Below are 27167 nucleotides of genomic sequence, written 5' to 3' on the forward strand. Positions count from 1 at the left end.
GCGGCCTTTTGACCGCAAATCAACGGGTGGCGTAGTCAACACTAAGAACACTAACAACATCTGTAAAGACTGCCACACACTGAGTTTGACACCCTGGGCACGGACCGGGTCGCCGCCACTCGGAGACTACAACCCCCATCTGATCCGGCTCCGGGTATTCCCCAAACAGCACTGGCCCAGGGGGCGCGTCAGCACCATTCCCTTTCTATTCTTAAAACACAGTGGTCTGAAGTTAATCTCTTCAAGATTTCAACTGCAGTCACTGTTAACACAAGCGCATACTGAGCATCACGATACAAAAAGACACCGGAGGTAAAGACACTGAGCTCTTTACATACATGGATCACTACAGAGTTAAAAATGCGTAGCTTGCGTATTACTAATTTCCTAAACTTACCTGTAGATGTGAGATATACTTCCGAATATTCATTGTAATTTGTTCCTATGCGCCAAAAGTCTTTTTACACATTGTAATACATAGTTTGCTAGATGAGGAAGTGTGGTCTTGGGTGGTCCTTTATTATTTTAAACTGGACAATTTGTCTCCAATGAGAGAATATAAAAAAATGACATTCTACAGAACTGTGTTCTTCCAGCTTTGTGGTAAATTCTTAAAGAGGTTTTCCCACGAAGAAAAGTTCATTTTAATCAATCGATCTTGGAATAATAATAACTTCCACAATTGGATGTGTTTAAATAAAATGTTCATGTGCTGAGATAATCTTATAAATGTGCCCCTGCTGTGTACTGTGTAATGGCTGTGTCTGACTGTGTGGGAACATGGTCTGATCATACCACAGCTCCTGGGCAGGGGAGGATGCAAAAGAGTATACAGACAGGACAGCACGGGATCACAGCTGATTCTTTTTGTGAGGTAAAACATTTTCCTTCCTGTTTTTAAACAGTGTTTTACTTTAAAGAAAGAATCATTTGCGGTCCCTTGCTGTCCTGTCTGTATACTTTTTTGCTTCCCTCTTTCTACCAAGGAGATGTGCAGCACAGGAACATTTTATTTTAATACATTCAATTGTGTAAGTTATTATTATTCCAAGATCTATTGATTAAAATCAACTTTGTTTGTGGGAAAACCCTTTTTAAAGGATTTTAATGGTCATAAAAATGGTTTCTTTAGTTTAAGGTCGAAGGATTTAAATATTCAGCACAGATTCTAGACTGACACCATTATACACATATGGAACAATATTGAATTGCAGTGTCCAATCTCACTCAATGATTTTCAAATCCCCAAAGCCATTATAAAAAAAAAACTAATGGAAAGCTTGTAGAAACAATTATCACAGCAAACATGAAACCAATTAAGTAATCAACTTCCTTGGTATCGAGATGAAATATTCAAAAAAGCACATATGGAAAACATACACAGTTTGGGTTATAAAACTGGACATGATATATTAACTACAAATACAAATTGAAAAAAGCCTGTGAGGGGCTGAAACGTCTTGTTGTAGTTTTCCTACATGTGGAATAAATGAACTGACCAAAGACACGTGAGTGCCGGGATTTCTTCATTTTAAATGAAATATTAACTAGGCTGTGAAAAACAAGTAACAGAATAACACACTGGCCAAATTGATGAAATAAGGAGCCATGATGTCACTTGCACAATGAACACCTAATTCTATGGTTTACTTAAAAGCATTTGTTTCTACTGTGGATCTTCAAATTCTGCTACAAGTAAGCTTTGGATTTTATTTTTTTAATATCATTGTGGTATAATTATATTTTTATCTCAAGCTGTAATACCTGACACAACCTTTGTACAGGTGTGGTGCTGCTTTTGGAAGAAAAGCGTCATGTTTTTCTAATGTTTGACAGCTAATTTAATATATCAACTATTTAAAATGGAGTTACAAATATAACTTTTTTTTAAATAAATATTATGTATTGTCAATATAATTTATACCACTAACATATTGCATCCAAAAATGTCTATAATGTGATATTCACATAAGAAAAGCACAGATTCATTTTATTATACATGTTGCAGTAATAAACTGTACACTATTGTGTATATAATGTACTTCGTTTAATCGACCACTTCTATAGCTCTTATGACTTTAGAAAGATTAACGTATTAGAGCTTATTTTGTAATTTAGAGCAATACATTTATATTGGCTCTGATAACAGGTTAACCTGTCTTCCTACTATGTACTAAGTAGATCCAAGTTAGAAAATTAGAATTACAAGAGTAGGTTCACAAGAGCGTATAAAAAAACGTTCAGTGTCTCACCCAGAAAAGTGGTACGATTTTTTTCTCACTTATCCATACACAATCCATTTTTTTTACAGCAGCAGGTATTAATTATTTACAAGACCATTTACAGTTTCCTATGTTACAGAATTGCAATGTATCCATAAAAATTGGATGTTATACCGGGGCTCCATATGGCACCAAATTTTTTTCATGCACCCATAGACTTGAATGGGTTGCGTCTCATCCGATTTATAGAAGACTAGTGCATGCTGCGATTTTTTTCATAGGCAGATTCAGTCAGTTAAAAAAAATCACTCATCTGCACTGCCCCATTGAATAATATTCATCTGACTTGATGTCCATTTTTTTCACGGAAAGCACTCGGACCGAAAATACGGTCGTGTGCATGAGCCCTTACATTCACAAACTCGGCTCTGCTATACCTGTATCAGTAATTCAGCCTGAGGGCTAGCTCACATGGCCGCTGATTCTCTAGTATGAGAGAATCGGGCCGATTATGCAAATAACACACCTTTGTCAGGTGCGGAGGAGACGGAAAGTAATTTCTCCATCCCCTCCATTGCAAGCGTCCGCGGAATCGAACTGCACTCGAATGATATCTATGGATGTTTCACAAGCATCCATAGATTTGTATGGGTGCGCATGATCCAAATATAGAGCCACTCGCAGCATTGCCGAATCGGCAGGATAAAATAATCGCTGATCTGCACTTCCCCATAGCATAACATGGGGCCGAGTGCTATCTGATAAAACATCACGTAGCACTCTGCCTTGTTATACAGCAGTGTGAACGAGCTCTGATTTGTATACTCTGCACCCCTTACACGGAGGTTTATACATTGGCACTGCTAGAGTTAATTCTGAAGACACATTGCTGAGCTCAGCGGGTGCGTTAGGTGCCAATCCTGCTCCTGCTTAGTGCTATTCACGAGGAAACAAATTACTCAAATCAAGTAGCGTTACCCATCACCATGAAGAGGCAGAGGCAGATTCTCCCAGAGATAAACTCTCTTTCCTAATGTGCCCTTTTCAGATGAAATAATTAAGGAAAGAGTGCAATGCAGTCAATTTTCAGTAACACTTCACTTCAAATGCTCCATCATTACAAACTCATTAGATGCTTGTGCCGATCTCGCATGCTTTTCCCACAGGCATTTCAATGCAATTTGGTGTTAATGAACACTTAAAAACACTTCCGGATTAAGTTGTTGCAACAATAGATGTGATGAACTATAAAGTTGCATTAAAAAAATCAGTCTTCCATTCAGTATGTTTCACATATGCCTCAGATATACCGCCGACTGGAAAAGCCAAGCATGCAAATCTCCACCCTCGACATGTTTAACACTGCTGACACCGCAGAGACAGTGTGGTTGTCAGATAACAGTCCGTACATTTACTTCATAGCGTTTGTTGAGATGTCTCCGGTCTTTCCTTCCATAAGCATTCAACAGCTATTGAATGCTGAATTATTGATCTATACAGTACACGAAGCTAGAGATTTCCTGGCGTTAGCTGACTTAAGATTCTGTATCAACTAATATCCGAGTACGGGCAGCACAAGGAAGAAGACTGTAGAAACCTTTCTAAATGATGGCTTACTTCCACCGCTATGTATGACCACCACTGCAAATATTACCGTCAAAAGTTGTTCTATGTATTGCTATGTATAAAAGTACAACTCCGCTAAAAAAATGTAAAACACTGCAGTGTTCCAGAGAAGGATATACCTGGCTGCAATTGCACAGTCAGGCTCTGATTTGTGCTGCCCGTGGATTGGGCAGCATTAATCTAGTGACAGGTGGTCCCTTTAAACATCAGGATTTTAGGTGTGTATGGCTCTATTAAATCAACATGGCTGCCAAAAGACTAAAAGACTAAAATGTATAAAAGAAGGTCTAAAAAGTAATGATATCCTGTCAAACATGGATTAAATGGAATGCAATTGGCTATTTAGATGATTGAGGAAATAAATCCTAGTAGCCTTAAAGGAAATCTGTCAGCAGGTTTTTGCTACTTCATTTGAGAGCAGCATAACGTAGGAAAAGAGACCCTGATTCCAACAATGTATCACTTAGATTACTGGGTACAGTAGTTGTTATACCATCAGAGTTTTTAGATGAAGCATTCAGCAGAGCTGAGAAAACTAACCCCACCCACACCAGGCTTTCTATGTACATTGTCTATTGACAGTAAGCTGCTTATCAGAGGAGTGGGTGTGGTTGAACCAATTGGCAGGAGGGAACTAGTCTGGCCAACCATAATCTGGTGATAAAACATTCAGCACACAGTCTGATAAGAAACACATAGCTGAAATCTGTGTTTTCAGCAAAAACCTGCTGAAAAATTCCCTTTAAAAATCTTTACATGAATGAATAAAATCCATCTTGAACCTAATTTGACAATGGGAATATATGGATTCCACTTTCTTTTGATACTTGAGCAAACATTGGACAATAGCCTACAGGTATGAACAGATGTAAAATAACAAACAATATTTCCTCTCTGCAGATGCTCTGTTGAAGATACAGAGTCTTCCGTGGGCGTAATACCACTCAGACAACACATGGTGAGGGTAAAACAGCATGGCAATACTTTATTGAACCACAAAACGGACAATAAAAACATAGAACAGTCCCAGCAAATACTCAAGATGGTACAACATTACACAGTCCTCACCGCCTGCCTGGGATAGAACAGCTGTGACTTTGGGACTTCCAAGGTCAACTATCTCAACCAGTGCCCCCCCACTTCTGGTGGGCCCCTACAGAGAGAAAGTAGTAGCAAGCTTAGGAAGCTAGCAGTCCATCGATGTACAAGGCCAGGAGACCCAAGGGTCTCACCCTGGACTCTCCGAGCATGTCCATGGGGCCAGATGACCGGCTGGTCCCAATCTGGCTTCTCTGAATGTCTCTATGGATTCCAGGTGACTCGTGGGTCCCACTTGGAAACCCCAAACAATATATCCATGGGGCCAGCTGACTTCATTGTCCCAACCTGTTCTCCCCAAATGTAACCATGGGCTCTCTGATGGTCAATGGAGCAGATCCATACATTTCCAGTCAGGGCTATATACCCTTAGGCTGAAATCATGTAGAATCCAAATCTATGTCTCTTTGATTAAAGCCATGCTTCCAAACTGATGGTCTGAGAGAGTCTCTCTGATTCTCTGATTCTCCTTGTGAAGTCTGCCTGCTACAGAGGCACATGTCCTTTTAAGTACACATCCAGAGGTCAAGGGTTAAGGATGATATTATTCCACAGAGCTCAGGTCTCATTGTTTGTGCATTTAATCAATTGACATAGTTGGTATAGCAGGGGGCTCTTGTAAATAAACTATCTAGCTTAGTATAATATGCAATTAGCATAGTAACAAACATCATTGTTCACAGACCAATAGAAGACAACATTCATGGTTATACAAATACCGGTCTGTCCTTCTTGACCAGCCACAGAGATACACATAGATTTACAAGTCAACACAAAGATTATAGTATATTTCTCTTGGATTAACAAATCTAAACGTCTGCCTGATTAACATTAGAAGCGGTATCGTCACACTCTGGTTTTCGTTTTTCAGCTGATATCGGGTCTGCAGTGCACATTGATGCTGCAGTCAATCACTGGGCATAGCAGCTTGAGACGTCTACATCCGCAGAGCTGAGGTCAGTGATTGGCTGCAGCAGTGATTTGCACTGTAGAAATGACATCCCCTCTGCATGCACTCAAGATCAGAGCAGTGACGGAGAGACAGCGTTGGACCAGGGTAGCCTGAGTACATCAGTGTTTGTTATTTTATACCTGTGCACCTAGGACAACCTCTTTAAGGTTTTTTCTGATGCCTGTGATGGTTGTATGTATGTTAGATATAATAAATATATTTGATTTCATGTAATAAAACTGTGGTTACTGGGGCCTTGGGGCTTTGTAGACTTTATATCTTTGTAAGACATGGCAGTAGGGATGTCAGTATTCACAACTTGTGACGATTTTTTGAGATGTCATTAACATGCTATAGTCCTCTAGTTATTATACCATTTTATACCTTAAACAAGTCTTGCATTTGCTTTTTAATAGTAGGCAATATACATTGCGTGGCATGATACTTGCCGTTAATGCTATTAGCAGCACTTATGTTGGAATGTATACATTTTAACTTACCACAAAGTAGTACAACAATGAGGATTTCACCATAAAACCATCTCTGCACTCTCCCACACAGACATCTACAAATCCTGCATGTTGGCTTTGCTGGGCACTACCCATTTCACACACAATTCTGGAAATAATAAAAAGAAAATAAATCAATGTGTGCAATAATACGTATGTATAAAACAGTCGATCATGGATTTTATGCCGTAAGTGATACTTATTGCTTTTCAGTTTAGTAAGATATATGAAGCAGATATACTAAAAACAAATAATTGACATATACTATGAAATATATGTATCTAAAGTGTATATTCATGACTATTAATATATATCCTCTAGTTCTTCGGCAAGTAACTCTGATCCTCTAAGACCCCAACACTATTTCAGCATCTTGCAGATCCATCAACACCCTACGTGGCCCTTATTGACCTGCATACAGCAGTATAGAGATCAGTATCCAGATAGTACTGTATTGTGGGACTGGAGAATCAAAGTTCGGTAGTTGAGAAAAGAATGACTGGATCCTTTATTAATTGTATCAGAAAATATTCATAAAACCAAGAGTATGTAAGAAACCCATCCTATTTATAAAAACTGAATTCTATTACCTATTGATTTTTAAGAACTGAAGTGAACGAAAATATTTCAATTCAAAGGCTGAAAATCTATACTGAGCATATCCAACTGCCATATTGTTTGGCCCCTATCTGGTCTTGCCTGTGTATAGCTGTTTGCATGTAGCTTCTGTAACAAAGAAAAGCGGGATGTCAAGGGCGGACATACAATTGGCACATTCAGTGCAGCCTAAGAGGTAAGGGGGGCCATTTACCTCCAAAGCAGGGGGAGTTCTTTATGATGAGCTATTGGACTGCAAAGGGCCCATATATTGTTCTTGCACAGAGGCCTCTTCTGTCTGTGTGAGAATGAGGTCCTTGGATCCTTTTTTGTTACTCCAAAACTATGTATATGAGTTTTACAGGCAGCCATTTATGCTTGAGACTCTTTACATTATGGCATTTAAGTATACAATGGGGACATCCAGATTCACACATGACCTTTCCTTTTTCTAAGTGGGGGTAAAACGGAACCCTACTATTGCCATAGGGTGCAGGTTCCACTTTGTGGACTAATGTCTATCATCAATTTTGATATGCTGGATATGTCTCAGATGGTAATGGGGACCTTGGACCAGAAAAGGTTGTGCACCCCTGGTTTAGTGTATCAGTGCTTGCCTTCTAAGAAACTATGACCTGGTTTGTTATGACAAGTGCAGGCTGTTAACCTTTATGTGAAAACATTAATGGTGTCATTCAATGAAAGAAAGTAGAGATCCTGAAAATAATCAGTTGAAACACAAGGTATACCAATAAAAGAATACAGCAGCCCCCTGTAAGCTCAAAGATGCATGCTAACATTGAATATATTGAAATTGGACTGCATTATTGCTATATAGAATATACGTATAAAATTAAGGTACTTAGTGCATAAATTGGCCAATTCATGAGTGCCCACAAGCCACAACAAGGTGACCTTTCTTAGATGGGACCCTAAACTTCATATTTATCAAACATGCATCTCCTGGCACGGGTTACGGTCCCATCAAAAAAAGTATGCATTGTCACTGCTGGTGGGCACTCATGATTTGGCCAATTAATGCGCTAAGTATCTTTATTTTTAAAGTATATTTCATGTAGCAGTAATGCTGTCCAATGTTCATATATTCAATGTTTGCCTACATCTGCATTCCTTTGTCTGTATATCATGCAGACATAGCAACTTTCAGCAGTTCCTACTTGCTTTATTGTCTTTGAAGGTGCTGGTCAGGTTTTTGTTTTTTGTAGTGAAACCCACAAAATAACCCAACTTTGAGCTTCTAACGTATTAGTCCTAATGAGAATTATATTGCATGCTGCATAGTCCCATGTAGGTAAAGACATCTTTAGCCAAGTTTGTCCTTAGGAGCACAGAAAAAAAGAGCTTCAGGAAAAAACATAGCCCCATATACAGTCCCCAATGGAGCATGCTGCAGTGTGTGCTTGATAAAAAATATCTGTAATGATGAATGTACTGTATAGTAAGTATGGGCCCATTAAAATACATTATTTTTATTCCATAGACTTGTTCTTTTAATAAATCGCAAAATCAGTCTTACTTACCTCTGCCACTCCTGCGCTGACTATCTGCCTCTACGTACTGCCCCCAGGCTTTGGTGACATGGCTACTGCCTCTTACCATCGACCTTGTTATCACTGCAGTCATGTCAACGACTATGGGCAGCGTTGGAAAGACAGCACTGGAGAGGCAGAGGTTAAGTAAGGCTTTTTTTTAAAACAAAGCAACCCTGTGGAATTAAAAAATGAAAATGGAAAATCCCTTTAAAGTCATCATACATATGATAACATATGTGTGATACAACATGCTAAATCTCTAGGTAAGTATAGAACAGCATATATCATTTTGGTCACCCAAACATACAAATAAGAATGGTACAAGATATAGACATTTTCATATTTTCATATTTCTGAAAAGATTTTTGCCAGCACAGCCACATATAATTATCAACCATGACTCACTGCTCTGCGGGAATATATTCCTCAATCAAAGGAGTACACTTGACTTCTGCAACCTTCACATTATTTTGAATTTCCCAAAACTCCAGGCCCAAATTTTCTCCCCTAATTGTTACTTTTGTGCCTCCATCACGGGGACCAGTTACAGGAATTATCTAAAAGAAATAGAAGAAAAAAAAAAATAAACTTTCCATATTTAGAAAAATATGACATGGTAGAAGAAGCTTGTCAGCGAGTAACAATTCAATTTCCTATCCTGACCTGACATGTCTGAGCTAATCATTTCATAACCTCTGCTGCCCTACAATACAGTGAATGCACAATTTGTTACACAATGGAATAATCTTTTGCAAACAGAATTAGTTATAAATGTGACACAGAAAATTAAAATTCCTATCTCATGATGAGGGAACATACTGGTGGAAGCAGAGGCTGTGGAGAAGATGTAGATTTTGTAACATCATCTTTCCCTATTGCCTTAAGCCAAACACAAACCCTTGTAGGTCTAAGCACTGAATGCATAATTAGCTCTCTGGTGGTAGTCGGTGGCCCCTGAGACTTGTGATAAGCTTTTATTGAGCTCTGTAGCCTCCAACTCCTCTGCAAGCATTACTAACCTTTATAGGATGTTATTGAATACACTACACTTTGATGGATTGCTTCCCTACTTATGTTTTAATTAGTACAAGAGTGAAATGCTTTAAAGGAAACTGCCATTAGCGTCTTTGTATATGTAACTTAACTTTGAATATTAGGTTCAGATTTCCAGTGTTCAGCATATATCGCTTTAACATCAAGGTATGCTTGAAACCGTTTCAAACTTGCGACCTTCTGGTAGTAACAGATGGCAAGAATTAATAGACCGGCTGCCTATTTAGACTAAGTACTATAGAAAGATATTTAGGTGTAGTTTGGTCTTTAAGCAGAAGTATAGCGATGATTATGACTGGGCATGAGCCGACCCATGGAAATACGGGTTCTGGTACCAAACCAGTTACCGGAGCTTGAATCAGAACTCGAACCCCATGGAAAAAAACGGAGACTTTGGATCTGGAAAAAAAATATCTCTCTCGCCCCAGAACTCTGAACATTGCAACGGACTTCCAGGAGAAGTCCATGTTCGGCGTTTAGCACCAGACACTAAATGTCCGGTACGAACCCTGAGCTTTTAAGTTTAGGGTTCTCTCATCTCTAGTTATGACCATTTCTTCATCTTGGTATCTTTATCGCATTGGCTATGTTTCCTAAAGGCAAAGTTAAGCAACTTTCTAAATAGTCTTCATTAAAAATGTTCTACCATTTTGCTGCTGCAGAAGGTCTAAAAGTCCTTAAACCAGCTGAGTCCTTATGAAAAAATGTTGCAAATCTGTTAGACCTTTTAATAGTTTTCTCTGCTCTCCCCTTTCCTTTTCTCAGTGTTAGAGCTAATAGAAGGAAAGGTATTATACATGGATTTCCACAATGTGTTGACAGAGGAAAGTATCTACAGTCTGAAGGAGGGCAGAGAAAACAGGTTATAGAAAAAGGAGGAAAACACATAAAGATTAAATAATGCATAAAAGCTGAGCTAATATGTAAGCCAATGAAGACAGCAGCGCTCTGGATATACACAGATCTCATATACAACCTTCATTACTGAGAGTGACACTCCTGCAAAAGAAAAATCTGAAACTTGAAGCAGACTGCAAACATATTAAGTGGAAATGAATATTGCAGAGTAAATCTTAGTGCAATTTACTTATGGTAACCAATAGCATATGTGAAATCATTTTTTACAAGTCAACTATGTCCCTAGCCTTTAAACTTTTAAGTAATTAGAGTGTTGCAATGTAGTCTAATCTGCAGTTCTAATACGTTCTCAGATATCCTTAGTTTCCACACAGTAAAATAACGCTAAATAGCAATGCAATATAGTTAATATTTATCGTGTTTGGGACATTATTAACAACTCTGTAATAGGAAATTTAGCTAATGATGGTAAGGCTAATTTTCACTATTTATTAGTGCTTATCTTCACTTTTGTTTGGGGATAAAGTGGGATAGCAGTACTTTTTTACCACATGGCTGACATACCATTGCTTTTTCCCCCAATTATTTACCATAATTAAGGCAGAAAGGTCACAAGTGTGATAAACGTGGTTTAATATGGCTACTAAGATATCGCCATTTCAGAAGTCTGCTCTGAAAGTGCAGTTTAATTAACAGACATTTCCATGCTAATGTCTCGCTACCTCACTGATAATGTGGCATGTACGTAACAGTTTAATAATTAATGGGCCGTGAGGAGGCTTATCCAATATCATATATAATTCAATAAACTAATTTGATTCATTCCTAATCTATCTGAATAGAACTTTAGTTACATTAAACATTTCATATAACACACCATATTCCCCCATTTCATCCTACTCTACACCATTTTTCATGCATTTGCCTAATATTAAGCAAAGTATAATTAATGGAGGCCTATTATATCAAATAAATGCTAATAGAGAAATTAATTGGCATTCATTTTCTAATTATGAGTGAAAGTTGAAAAGCTACATCTTCAGAATCTTCTACATGGAGAATTTTGCTGTGCACTAAACCTTAGAGCTCGCATCGGAAATGGCTGCACGACAGGATCTGCTGTTCATGAGGCAGCTGACAATGCACGATCATCAGTGCTTATTATCATAGGCTTTTAAAATAACACTAAAAATGGGCATTTTACTGTATGCATAAAAAATATGATGGTAAAGGAGCAGTTAGTATGACATATCTACTTGTCAATGTAATATGGTGATTGATATACCCTAGTTTGAAGGTAATGAACAAATAAATCAGTGTCTTATCACAATTTTAATGTATAGCACTGTAGGTCACGGAATGAGAAAAATAATTAGCCTTAGAGAACATGAAGATGAGTCCCAACATCTAATAAAACTTATCAACCGTACATTTTATAATACATTAATTTACTAATCCTTTACTATTTTACTAAGTCTTATTGCCCTCAGATTGTTGTGCACTATTCCTTGAGTTTTTCCAAATAGAAAATTCACAGAATATTGCCTCGGCCTAAGTTTATTTAGTTCCTAAACCTTACTGACATGGGGGAACTTCTGAAAAATGTTTTTTATGCATGGGAAACTCTTAATACCCTTCCTAGTAGTAAAGGAGCAAGGAAATAATTCAATAATTCACGTCCAATTGTATAATTTGGCCCCGATAGATTTAATTACAGCCTTTCAGAGTATTTTTGAGCAGGGTCATCAGTTTACCCTTCCTACTGTGAAGGTGAGAGATTTTGTTCCAATGTCCGGGTGTCCAGGGAAACCCACTAATCAAGGCTTCAGGATTCCTGGAAAACCACGGTTGGGAATACTTGACTAATACAGTAGTTGACCCTAAAAGTGCTATTAATCGCAACTGTACTGCAAGCCAAATAATAGTGTTATTATAAAAAGTCCGCTTCTACTTCATTGATAATTAAAGAGCCACTTGAGTGTAGCCATCGGTTTCTGTGCCAATTTCTGCTGTAAGAGAGTTGGATAAAATGTGACAGAAATCCAGAACTGTCTCCTTAACACTTGTCCGGAATAGGGAGCAAGGCGTGCCTTGGTATATAGAGATCATAAATATTCTATATATCTATCTATCTACACTGTGAGTGCACGGGTTAAGTCTCAAAGATTTTAGAGGCTTGAGAGATCAAATAGATCAATGTGAGCTAAAATATTTTATTCTTATGAACTGAATGTATTTTGCATGTACCATGTACTAAATCAAGGCCATAGGATGTCACAAAGGAAGTCTATTTGTCAGTCTATTTGTGACCATGTCTGTTGGGGTCCCAGTAGAGGTCTTTAGGTCCATCATAAAAGGGAACCTGTCACTAGATGTAGATGCCTAATCTACATCTTTTTCTAAAGTGCTACATAGTTTGAAAAGCCGGCTGGGGACTATAAGATAGGATGTGACTAATCTGGAAAAGTTTTAAAAACTATGTTTTTTTTAAAAAGCTGCAGCATTTCAGAGAAAGACATAACTGGCTGCAATTGAGCAGCAAGACTTTGGCTCATGCTCCCTGGGGTTCGGACAGCATGAATCTAGTGACAGGTTTCCTTTAAATATAAGAATTTTCCTGTGTACCACTCTATTGACAGAACATGGCTACCAAAAGTCCATAATGCAGAAGGAATATGTTTTTTTTTTATTCAATTACATTTGGATTAGTTAAAATCTGGTTACATGAATGATGTCCTATCAAGAGGATACAGTCAGCTATTTAGATGATTGACAAAATCTTAATAGCCTTAAAAATCTTTACAAGAATGTATCAAATTTGACAATTCCGCAGTGGGCACAAAACAAAGGAAGCAGACAGCATGGATGCAATGGTAATTGATGGATGGCATTTTCCTTTGTTACTAGAACAAACATGTTCTTGCAAGGAGTGCAGTGACTCTCTGGATATGGTCAAAATAAAATGTCATAGTGTCTTTCCTATATGGGAAAAAAAATCAATTATTATAGGGAAATTTAAAAAAAAATTGAGGCTTAAATGTTCAATCCTGGACTCTAATTGAAAAGTAAATGACAGTTCAAACACAGGGCTTATGAAATAGTAGGCGTCTACCAGCTACAGAGTCTGCCGAGGTGCTGTTGTGTTGAAATAAATACACGGGATCATAACAAGCTGTCAGACTTTACACCCGCTGCTAACAGCAGCATAATGTTACAGCTTTGCTTGTCATCTTCGGGAAGTAGTTTGCATTTGGGCAATTTTATAGTGCTTTAATTTCAAAGAGTGTCAATATAAATGTAGTCATCAGTAAATAACCTCGGCTGATAACATTTTTCTCTCCTCCCATTTCATTGCCCTGCATACAGTATTTCCACTGGAAGGAACACAATAAAGAAACATTTATGTATCCAGACTTGTTAGCTGCCGAGTAGATAGTATATCAGTTTGATCACCTCCACTATAATGGTGCGGAGACTATAACTACACACTAACACCCACTTCAAAAGCCTCAAATAGCACGTTCTATACACTTTAATGGTGAAAAGATCAGCAGTGCAGGGACTAATGCTAACAGCAAGAATAAGCATTTCATATGCATACCTGTGTTATTCGGGGATTTTCACATTTTGCATGGGTCCCTGATAATTCAAGCCAAGGTTTTTCGAAAGTTGAGCAGTGCTGCTTGAGTGTACACTTGGATTCTCCTGCACACCAACCACATTCAAAGTCGGGATCAGCCTTTAAGCACAGGCCACAGCTGGGTCTGGTAGCACCGCACTTGTACAGATGCACTAAATTCAGTAGAAAACAGGAAGAAAAAAGAAGTAAACCAGCTGATTATACATTAGTATATTATTTTTTTACACTTAATTGAGCAAAACAATCATAAATGGGAAATGTAGCCAAAATGTTATCTCATATGTTGTAAGTATATGTCACAAGATGACAATAATAAAGTCTGTGATAATCGACCATCTTTTCCAGAATGAAAGGTCTCTACTCTTGGTATTGTTCAAAGATTTCGGCTACTGAAAATCTGATATGATTATTTATGCCACAGCCATTATGAAATCAGTTTGCTTAGTACACAGTCCGATAAATAGGGTATACAGCATGAGACTATCTTCCATGGTGCTGTTATAATGGACCGTCTATAATTATAATGGAAACGGTGGTGTTCTTACATGTAGGAAGCAAAAAGGTGATGCCATAGAGTAGTGAAGTACTAAAAAAGGAAAATCTATCTTCTGTTTTGCCATTTATCTTCTTATTATGTAGAAAACTTTAAAACAGTAGAAGGCCGAAAAGGCATTGGCAGTCAGCATCCATCGTAAGTCGGTTGTCACTGTCTGTCTATGCCTTCCTGGCTTTCTGCCGTTTTATAGTTTTCTATACAATAAAGAAGATAGATTTACTTTTTGGTGAGTGTCTACATTCTTCGCTAGCATATGGATCTGTGTCAGAAGTTTAGAGATAGCAATGTGGGAACAATTTAAGCTTTATATTTCGACAAGTGAACACTCCAAATCCTGCCGGTCATTGATTGTAACCATAGGCTGCAACATGCATAAATGGTACTGTCTCATCACTGATTGACAGAGAGAAAGGCAGGAACCAGAGCATCATTGAAGCAAGGGTTACAAGGGTGAGTATTGGTTATTTTATCGTTCTATAACAATCACAGGCTTTGGAAATAATACAATCTTTTAAAAAAGGTTATTCCCATCTAAGCAAGTTATCACCTATCTACAGGATAGGATATAACTTGTTGATTGATTCAGAACAGGGTTCTGTTCCCAATTAGGAACACCAGCAATTATCAAGTAATCCCTTATTTTGTAGATAAGTATTACCTTGCTAATTTAGGAATAATCCTTACTCATTGTCAACAATCCTGATTCACAATAATTTTTACAACACCCTTCACAATTTTTTTTTCTTCTTTCAAACCATCTAAATTAAAATGAGAAATGAAGCAACGTTGCAAATACGTTAATTTTTAAAACAGTGGCTCTAAATTTATAAAGTATTTTACAACAGTAAACTCACCAAAGTTATCAAATTGTGGTGGGGAGAGGCTGTGGCCAAGATACATTTGTTAAGCTTTATCTCCAGAAAATGTTGCAAATTTTGGTGCAAATCTTCACCAGTTTATAGAAGGTGTAAATTTCATATTCTGGGGTTAGCACAGTGCAAAAGTGTTCCAAATTTATTAGTTAGTGTGCACCTTTTGATACATTTGTCATAATTCACTTCAATGATCATTTTTTTTAGACTGACATAAAATGAGAGTCTTGATAAATCTGCCTCAGCGTGACTACAGCTCCTTGTAGGCCTATAAGTCCCAATGGCAATAAACAGTAAATTAGCCCTGTGAACTTAATTTCTGCACTCATATTTATTGTAACTTACCCCTTATTATATATTAATGTACATTTGGTCAGTTACCAAAAGAGGGAAAAAGATGGAAAGAAATATGACTGTGGGATCAGGCTATACAGAATTTGTACATTATCCATTACCGTACAGGAGCATAAGGCCACATATGAGCTGTACAGGAAAAATATCAAAATGTTTTAAAAACTTAATTGGAACCATATTAAAAGGTGGCTGGACACAGCCACAAGGTGTTATTCAAAATTTCACATTTCTTTTAAAGGAGTTATCCAGGACTTTGGTTATTTTTTCGTATGGGGCTAACAACTTACCGATAGCCAGTTGATAACTACCTGCCTATTCTGCCTGGCTACAATCTCTGCAGGCTCAGGCAATGACTCTCCTGCTTCCTTTGATCTCATGTTAACAGAACAGCTCTTTCTCTTTTAGTCTGATCTGTTGACAAGGTGTCACTGCCAATGACACGCTGATTGACAGCCTTGACATGCTGATTGACAGTTAGGGAGCGGGTAGTCTCCCCCGTCAATCAGCATGATTTTGACAATGACACCCCATCAACAGAGCAGAGCGGAAGAGAAGAAGCTGCTCTGTCAATGAGACGCCATCGGAGGCAGGAGAGTAGCCGAAAGGAGCAGTCATTGACCATTCTGAGCTGGTAGAGATCGTCGCCGAGCAGAACAGGCAGGTAGTTAGCAACTGCCTACCCGTAAGTTATTACTCCATTACAAAAAAAAAAACTAGTCACGGACAGCATTTATAATAGCTGCGAATGTGATTTAAAAAACAACAACAATATATTCACCTGTAAAACATCCCATCACTCCTGCCCTGTTGCTCCCAGTTGGTCTCTGTTTACTTACCTGTAGCAATCACATACTCAACATCCACATAACCACTGCAGCCAATCACTGACCCCTGCAGTCATGTAAATGTACAACATGTAGGGATGAGTGAATTGATTTGTAGTACCATGGTCCAAAGACGAAATCAATAGCCCATAGCCACTATGAACCACCCCTTTTCAGGCACTTTCCTACCTCCTCATCTAATTTGTAGTCCTGGTGCGATGTCATTGTTGAGTTTATGACATTGCACCAAGAATTCAAATTAAAAGAGGAGCTGGGATGCCAGGAGGTAGGAGGCGGTTTAAAGAGCTCCAGTCTAATGGCCACAGACTACTGGTGTATTAATTTGATTGTATCTAATGGCATGTGATAGGTGCAGAAAAGTAAATAAAGTCTGTCCGGAGACTCCCGAAGCAGTGATACTGGAGTGGCAGGGATTTAACAGGTACAGTAAGTATTGCTAATTTTTTTTATTTTATCACATTTCTAACTGTTAGAAAAAAATCCCGGATAACAACTTTAATAATAAAAATCCTAATAATACACTCCAGAAAATGCTTTATTCTGAAAAACCCTACAAAAGCTGCTTAGTTTTAAAGAATAGAATGAGGGCAACAAGCACCATTTGAAATTATAGCATTGTTGATACCAACAGAGCTCTTTATTATAATGTAGGATGACACATGAAAGCCACCAAACTGGATAATAGATATAATAGAAAACCTCAAGCTTTGTCCTCTCGAAAAGGAAATTAATTCTAAAAACCTCCTTCAATGGCTATCAATACCGAGAGAGACGGGCAGACTTATGGTCCATGCGTATGAAAACACACATGGCTTATAAAGTATCAGCACTGCATTTTCTATAAACACAAGATTTTACAGAATTTTTACGTATTTTTTTTTATATCTTGAATATATTTTAGAAGAAAATTGAGTGTTTTGATGGTGAGTGGATATACTAACACTAGTCAGAGAAAATAAATGATATGGAAATGTGTGATTGTGGAGTGATTCACTTTCAATGAGAGTTATAAAAAAAAGAGTATTGAAAAGGTTAGGCATATGATACTTAACGGTAGATAAGTGATGTTGCTATGGAAACTATCTTCTAGCCCAAACTGAAGTTCCACTTTACCTTTGTTCAGAGCTGGGTTGTCAATGCTGAAATCCCCATTCCATACCACGGTCAGCTCCACTGGGAGGCTGTCAATCTCCATGCCTTCATAGTCATACTTAAGGGGAAAAAAAGGAAATTTGGAGTTAAGAGGTCCTTGAAATATATTTCTTATTTCATTAAGTCTTACATGTCTCAGAAGAATGCTACAGTGCTGTATGAATCTATGCTTTTGGGAACATATATCTCCCACCAGAGCTAAGAATTTAAGGCATTGTGTGAAGGATAGAAACTCAATTCGAACATAAAACTCCCATTATAACACATAACCTTCTTTGCATGTTTCGCCTTGCTTTCTTATGATAATCATGGGTTAACCAAATTCTAACCTTTTAAATACACTCTTCTGTTTCTGCTAAAAATTTACCAATTTACCAGTTTCCGCTAACAATTTGGCACTGCTACGTTGCTCTAGTTTTGAAGGCAACTATAGCGACGTCCATCCTAAACAGCCAGATTCAAAAATATAATGCCTTATTACTGATCTACCAGAATTATTGGGATAGATGCAAGAAGGAATGATAATGAAAATCTATGTACCATTTAGGGTCCATATATAATTGTGACAACCCCTAAGGCCACTTTAATGAGTGCCATTATTGGTTGGAAATGGATGAACAAAGTACATCCAGATTTATTTGTTTCATTTTAGAGGAAATTTGATTTAAATTTAAATACTATTCAATGTAGTAAAATATCTTCTCAATCGTAGCTAAACTATACCTTTTAATATGTCATATCACTTTATAATCCATGCTTTTCTGGGGGGGGGGGGGGATCAAATTTTGAGACCCCCAAAAATCACTAAAACCACAGGGCACAAGCGCTCAGGTGTACAGGCCCCATAGAAATTCTGTGAGTCGGGACACTGCTGTGTGCATGCTCATGCATTCGCTGATCTCTTCAGCTCTGAGATTTGTTTCATCAGTGGGTTTCTAAAAAGGTAACACCCACCCTAATTAACAGGGGTCAATAATAGAGCAAAAATGTTCAGAACTTTAGCTACAGTCCACATTACATACAGTAGATACATTTAACTGGATAGTGAACCATAGTCGTATCCAGCGCTCGAAAAGCTACGTGCTACAGCAAAGAAGCCTGTTAAAGGTTTACCTTCAACTCAACATCTTGGAGACATTTTTTTTATATTTTTCCTAATGTACTCTAGTCGATCCATTGTAGAAGAAATACACTCTGAACACAATGCATTAAAAATAAGGCTAATCTCTAGAGGAATTATTTAACAATATATGTATGTTTTTTTCTCTACTTTTACTATCAGTTTTCTATGAGTTTCCTACAAGCAAAGGCGAAATACTTGTCAAGTAAATAAATCTGGGAAATATTGGGTTTGCAGTGAAAGGCTTTAAAAATAAATGACATCTAATACAATTATAGGCCTACATAGGAACAAGAGGAACACATGTACGCCTAATGACAAGTAGTGTGCACACTAGTTTTTGCCGGAGGGCTGCCATTATCTCCTGCTCTGTTGTTTCGTTCAGTCATTGTAAAGCCATGAAGCCAAATCAGCCCTGGAGAAAGTGAACGTTTCAACCCATAGGACACATAAGCTATCTAAAGATGTTTTTTTTTTAAATGTCAAAAGGCTGCTCAAAAACGACATAGAACAAAACAAATATAATTCTCTTTTATATGATACTTGTTATAGCCTGGATCATACATATAGTAGATGAAGTACAAACATGATATAAATAAACTACACTCCTCAACATTGAAACTGCAGCACCAAAAAGGAAAAGTTGTGTAACTATGAAAATAACAGGATGTTAACAATATGCAAATATCGCAAAAATGGAAACAAAATTTTAAAATCAGCTCAATTTATTCAGTATGATTATGAGCATCACGTGCAGACATACACAAACTTATAAACCTTTGGCATTTTATCAATGAGGATATTAAGGTTATCTGTGGAATGTTCCACCTCACTGAAAGCACATGGGTATTCAATCATCAAGATCTGCTGCTGGCAACTTCCTTTTCAATTGCCGACCGACCAATAAAGTCCCATATGTGCTCAATGAAAGAAAAGTCCAGAGACGCTTCAGGCCATGATAGCATGTTTAGGCCACCTTGAAACAAGGTGTTGTGCTGAAAATGGCTCATGGGACATTGGAAAAATGGCCGAACTACTGGTTACACAATTGATGCATTCGGTATTGCAAATTAAATTTTAATGTCACATACCAAGCCTAAGGGTTCAAACAGTGTCCATACAAACAATTAGAAGGTGATTGCACAACAATGGGCTATAAGGCAGATGTCTTGCTACATGTGTTCTATAAACCTCATACTACCAGTGTCAAAGGTTACCCTGGTGCAATGAGAATGGAGGTAGCAATGGAAGTCCATCATCTTCATTGCGGAGTGCCGCTTTTTTTTTGGACTCAAGGATAGTTAGAAATTGCTCTGGAGACCACATGGGCAACGCCATGAAGAAGAGACCTTCATAAGGGAACATCCTACCAGTCGTACTCCTAGAATTGTGGTGTATGGTGACATAATGTATAATAGCTAAACCCCTCCAGTCTTCATATCAGGTAAACTAACAGTTTGGTGTTACTCTGATTTGGTTGTGGATCTGCTGGTACGGCCATTGAACCAAGGCATGCAAGGAGCCATTTTCAACAAAACAACACAAAGCTGCATGTTGTTATTGCTACTGTGAGAAGACTGTTTGTCTGAAACTTGCTACTGTGACTTATAGTGCTCTAGACTTGTCTCCGGTTGAACACATCTGCAACATCATTGGTCGGCAATTGTAAAGACAACTGCCAGCAGTGGATCTTGATAATTTATGTGCCCAAGTGTATTCAGCATCACAGAACATTCCTTAGACTACAATTAATAACCTCATTGACAGCTCGTATACTTGATTATAGTCATTAAATCAAGATTTTGTGAAAATTTTGTTTCCATTTTTTTATCGTTTGGATATTATTTCCATATCTATCAATTATGTGATTTCCATAACTCCACGACTTTTCCTTCTTGATTTTGTAGTTTTAGTGTTTAGGAATGTCGTTGCTATTAAAGTGCAGTATTGAAGAACTTCACCTGAATTTATTTTTTAGAAAAATTTGATTTATGTCACAGGTTAAAATGTGAAGTAGCATGGTTTAACTTTTACCAAGTAACTTATCCTCATGTCTGCTGGCAGCACAGCGCCAATCCTGTCTTAAGCTGTCTAACAATCTGGCTGATTTGGACAGTCAAATAAAGACTTTTAAATGGAGATTTCAGATAGAAATTCTCTGGTGTCCGGTTTGTCTCAGTTTTTTTATTTGCAGTAAACCAAGGTAACTATAGGCTTCAAGACATTTTTGAGATGCTATAGTGACTTGTTTACACTTGAGATCAGTGAAAGGCTGGATGCTGACGCCCTAACCAATCACTAAAAGAAAGAGGCAGAAGCACTTAGCCGAGTCAGAACCTTGAGCTCAAGCAATATACTTATATAGTGTACACTGATTAGCCAAAACATTAAAGCCTAATATGGTGATGTTCCCGCTCATGCTTAGAAAACAGCTCTGAAAAGTCAAAGTATGGGTTTCACAAGACTTCTGAAGATATCCTGGGCTGTTTGCCACCAAGCTATTAGCTGTGAATACAGTCCTGCAAATTGTTAAGTGAGGCCATGGATTGGACTTGTTTTTCTCCGCACTTCATACAGATGTTTGATCTGATTGACATTGGTGAAAATTTGAAAACAAGTCAACACCTGAAACTCTTAGTTATGTTCTTCAAACCTTTTCTGAACAATGCTTGTGCTGTGGCAGGGGGCATAATCCCATTAGGTTATGGTAATACTAATAGGGAATATCGTTGGTATGTAGAATTGTACTTGGTCTGCAACAATTTTTAGGAGGATGGTACTTGTCAAAGTAACATAATGAAGATTGCCAAGACCTAAAGTTTCCAAACTCAGTTCTCCCTCTTTCCATAATGCATACTGATGTTATCACTTTCCAGATAAGTGACGGAAACCCAACTGGTAGTCTGCATGATGTAAAAAGACAACGGATTTTTCATACCAGGCCAAGTTTTTCATTGCTCCATGCTTAGGAGCCTACTATAAATATCCTCAGCAGTGATAGGGGTTAGCACAGGCACTCTTTTATATCACAGTTAGAAATAACTTTTTCTACAATTAATGGTTTTCTCTGGGAATGAACCAGAGAACTAACCTTAGCTCCTTATGTGTATCAATGTCACTAGCTAATCGGTTGTCCTTCTTTGGACCACTTTGGTAAGTACTAACACTGCATAACATGAACACTGACAAGGCCTATCATTTTGGAGATGCTCTATCCAAGTTGTCTAGCTATCCCAATTTGGACATTGAGAAAGTCACTTACAAGCATTTGTGCTTGGCCTTTTTTTTGCTTCCAGCACATCAACTTTAAAAACTAACCATTTAACGTATGCCTAAAAAATAGTACCCCTTGACATTATTTAAGATATCTCAATGATGTATTTGGTATGTAAGGACATATTAAATCCACCTAAGCTTTGACATTCCCTTTAACTATATATTCTAAAAGAACATGGAAGTGATATGGATTATTTATAAATGGATTGAATACAGATGATTTTAATACAAATTTTAGGCCAGACTGCAAAAAGCAGTCTTAAAGAATCTCTTTTCCTATCACATTCCAATGCAATCTTTGCAGGAAGACTGAGAGATGAAAGAATGTGAGCATTGACTGTGTAGTTTTGTCGGTTCGAAGGGAGCCATACGTAACCTGCTCACAGTTTGATTTCTTGTCTTTAATGCTCACTGAGGCTTACACAGGGAATCTGCCGCCAGCTGCCTCTTTATATTAGCAAATTATTCATGTAACAAAAGGCACTTTTCAGGAGGTACAGCTGTTCAAGATGTTCAGGCAGAACCTCTAGGAGGGAACGCAGTACAGAGAGAATAACACACAGGTCTGACTTGGGTGTCATCCAAACTCTGAATCTACCTAAGGACTTATATATGTACTAGCAGAAGATTAAGGGTGAGATTATTATTCCTGAGGGCAGTTTCTTCCCACTGACATACAAGTGTAACAAACTGTGCTATACACTGTGTGTAAAGGATTATGTTTCATTAACTCGTAGGTCTTTTGGCTTATGTCATATTTATTAAAAATATAGCAAGAAATCTCTAATGTATCTGTTTTCTTTTATATGTCTATGACATTTCATTCTAAGCGCTATTTCACTGCCATTACGTATCTTATCTATCTCTTTTGACTGAGCAGCACCTATATCACTCAATTGTACTTTAAACCTAAAGGGTAACGTTTCTCCTTGCGGAGAGTGACATGCTAAGCTTGTCAAGCTGAGGAGACTTTGAAGCCGCAATGCTCCTCTGGGAAATATGCAAATTGTCTCTTCAGAGAGGAAGAGGATTAGAACTGTAGTGCCACCTATAGGAAGTAGCCATCCTAAAAGTCAATATCGACCCTTAAACGAGTCTTGTCATTAGACTTAGGATTAAAGCCAGAACTATAATCTCAATTTTCAGACACTGTGTTTTGGGGTACTGCCCCTCGTCAGTGCAAAGTGTGAAATATGGTTTGGCTGGGTGAGAGGCGTCAGACCAGTATCTAAGGGGTAATGTTTCACCTTGCGGAGAGTGACATGTTAAGCATATCAAGGTGAGGAAACTTTTAAGCTGCAATGCTCCTCTGGGAAATATGCAACTCCACGGGCCAGCAGCCACTTGGTGGACCTAATCCATAAGGCCTTTTATACATCCAAGATTTAAAGGGTGAAGGCCAGAATTCCAAAGGGACCTGATAAATGGAGTAGCCTGTCCATGGAAGCCCTATTATGAGCTGAAGAGCTGCCATGCTATCACAAACAGACATAAAATACAATAAGGTATAAATGGAAGGAAGCTTGCTGGAAATACATCTAAATAATATGAAGGATGCATGCATCCATATATTTAAATAAATATGAGTATGCGCCTTTCCTCCAATATAACTTATAAAGCTATCCTCCTTCCATCTATAGAAAAATAAAACTGAATAAGTAATCTACATATGATGGGTTTCCTTGTCACAGAGAATCATAGCTGTTTGGCTGGAAATTCGGGGGTTGATGCATTTGATGCCATAAATTGTAATGAAATTGAATTCTACAGACAACCCTCCTTGTAATAAATTACTATAAACACAAACAGACAAAACTGTAGCTTTGATAGTCTTCTTATGCATGTATGATACTGTAATTTATGCACTATATACTGCCAGGCTACACAATGACCTGGCTGTATAACTACAAGGTTGGTGTAGGCAGCATTTACTCTTCTCACTGTATCTCAAAATAATACATCTTGTAGTAAGAGAAGGAACAATGATAACTATATAATGAACAATAATAGTGTTAAAACTAGCATGCATTCATTCTAGTCAAGGAAATTATATTTTAAACCATCTTTATATGTTATCTTACATTAACTTTGTTTTGGAACATAACATTGGTTGGGATTCCTGACTTAGAGACCCACTAACACATTGACCATAGTTGCTATAAATGGTTCCTTATTTCTGGTTCAACTTGAACACCCAAACAGGTTTTTACAAATAAACTATAATATTTAAAAATGCAGAGAGTATTGCTACTACACATAGTACTACATAGTGAACACAATTTAATATGATGAAATTTTAAAAAGAATTACCTAAATCCTGTGTGTTAGGACTACTAGAAAAAGTAAACTAAAACAAGGTTGACTCTTGTATTAGGTAGAGTGATGCTTGAAAATGTGTGATCCATTCAGAATTTTCCATATCTCGGCTTCAATTTGACCTAAAACTCATCCAGATTTTCAGACAAGTGAGCCAAAAATATTAGACTTTATAATCTTCTTTGAAGAAAATGATCTGATATCACATGTTTATAAGTGGCAAAAGTATAGCATGTAAATTTTGATTTAAGTAACTGGTGTGACCCCTTTGTGCAGCAATAACTGCAGACAAAATGTTTTGTGTAATTGACGATTAGTCACCCACATTGGCTTAGAGGAATTTTTAACCTATAGTTGCCTAAAAAATAGGTTCAACTCAGTTTTTTCATTCTACTCACTTATATAATGGCATTAACTCCACAGCACTTTACAGACATCATCACTGTCCCCATTGGATCTCACAATCTAAATTCCCTAACACTATGTCTTTGGAGTGTGAACGGAAACTAGAGTACCCAGAAAAAAAACATCAGGAGCATATATAGACTTATTGCAAATGTTGTGTGATTTGAACCCAGGACTCCAGTGCTGCAAGGCTACAGTGCTAACCACTGAGCCACCGTGCTTCCCCTTTATTGTTGGTGGGCTTTCTTCATGAACTGCTAACTTCATGTCCTTCTACAAACTTTTATAGGATTAAGTTTCATAGTTTTTAAGGATGAAGGTAAATATCAGTTAATCAAATTCAACCTATAGCCTAACATGTTGATCCGGAGGAAGGCATAAACCCCATGAGACAGATGCTAATTGCACCACATTAGGGGAAGTATTCCTTCCTCACTTTTCATTTAGGCAATCAACCTAGTGCCCTACATTACAGAATTTAGTATCCATGACCTGTAATAATATATTTTTCAAGAAAGGCATCCAGGCCCTTTCTGAACTTTTGTATTGAATCAACTATTACAAAATCATATGGTAGAGAGTTCTATAGCCTCAAATGTATAATTAGCATGGTGGCACTCTTATCTATGGTTCTAGCTAGTAGCAAATTAGGCAACCTCCACCATTTGTCTAGTATAATTGTATCAGAAAATGTATATTCGCGCTTTGGTAGAATAAAAAAAGACAGCTGAGGAGTGTTGCAATGGTGTATATAATTGTAGCAATTTACATTGAGCTATGTAGCTGCAAATAATCTGACCGTGTTAAACCGCTAAGGATTGGCACCTACAGGTTGATTATATAAGGTGCACAGTGGTTAGCAGCAGTAAGTATAAAGGGACCAGTGTCAAGAATCAATGTTCAAAGTGCACAGTGTCAAAAATCAATGCTCAAACATACGTAGTAAGGGAAAAATATACCTCATATAGTCTCACTGCTCCCATCTATCCACAAAACATTGCTCCAATATACTTCTGGTTTGTCCAGGTGATCTTTTGCAAACTGAAGATGGGCAACACTGTTCTTTTTGGAGAGCAATGACTGTCTCTTTGCAATCCTGCCAGGCACACTATTGTTGTTCAATGTCCTCTTGATGGTGCACTCTTGATTAATATTAGCTAATGTTAGAAGCCTTTAGATGCTTAGAGGTTACCTTGGGTTTCTTTGTGACCTTGCAGACTATTAAACACCTTGCTCTTTTAGTGGTCTTTATTGGTGAAGTATATGAGAAGGGTAATAATGGTCTTAACTTTCCTCCATTTGAATACAATCTGTCTGACTGTGGATTAGTAGAGTCCAAACTCTTCATAGATGGTTTACCTGTAGCCTAATCAGCATCAGCAACTCTTCTTCTGAGGTCCTGAGAAATCTCTTTTGTTCGTGACATAATAAACATCTTTAAGTAAAATAGGTTGCCCAATTGTTATCTCATTGATTGGAAACACTCTAAGGATCACATGCTTATGCCACTCACAGACAAGTGATATTTTATCATTTTCCCCAATAAAATAATGACAAAGTCTAATATTTTTGACACATTTTTTTCATTTGGTTCTCTTTATCTACTATGTGAAAATCTAATGTAGTTTTTGATCAAATTTGTGAAGAAATATGGAACATTTTAAAGGGTTCACAGACTTTCAAGCACCACTCTATAGTACTATGATCATCTACAATTCATATGGCATCTCATAATATGTTTTGTTCTTATTGAATTCCACTGTATTCTAAAAAGTAGTCAAGATTACAGAGTGAAAAATAGCCTTCAGCTGGCATTTGAAATCAGAACAGAAAATTAAATAAAGGTCACCAACAGATTTGATGATTAGTATAGTTTAACCACTTCGCGCCAGAGAATGTTTTTGCCTTCGTGACCAGGCCAATTTTTTCAATTCTGACCACTGCCAGTTTATGAAGTAATTACCCTGGAACGCTTCAACGTATTCCCCTGATTCTGAGATTGTTTTTTCGTGACATATTATACTTCATGATAGTGGTAAAATTTCTTCGATATCACTTGCGTTTATTTGTGAAAAAATCGGAAATTTGGCGAAAATTTTGAAAATTTTGCAATTTTCAAACTTTGAATTTTCATGCCCTTAAATCAGAGAGATATGTCACACA

At 37.5% G+C, this 27167-nt stretch overlaps 1 protein-coding gene across 1 annotated transcript in view; it reads right to left on the reverse strand.

Moving 5' to 3' along the window:
- The window catches only part of PLXNA4 (plexin A4), a 1035275-nt gene that overhangs the window by 220599 nt on the left and 787509 nt on the right, over nt 1–27167 (reverse strand). The window contains exons 11-14 of the mRNA XM_073652480.1: nt 17849–17945; nt 14070–14260; nt 8963–9114; nt 6399–6516 (exon numbers count right to left, since the gene is read on the reverse strand). Coding sequence (XP_073508581.1) covers nt 6399–6516; nt 8963–9114; nt 14070–14260; nt 17849–17945 — 558 coding nt within the window. The remainder of the gene's footprint in view (nt 1–6398; nt 6517–8962; nt 9115–14069; nt 14261–17848; nt 17946–27167) is intronic.

This window comes from Phyllobates terribilis, unplaced genomic scaffold, assembly GCF_046119375.1.
Source record: "Phyllobates terribilis strain yellow unplaced genomic scaffold, ASM4611937v1 Scaffold_11__3_contigs__length_659146591, whole genome shotgun sequence".
NCBI lineage: Eukaryota > Metazoa > Chordata > Amphibia > Anura > Dendrobatidae > Phyllobates > Phyllobates terribilis.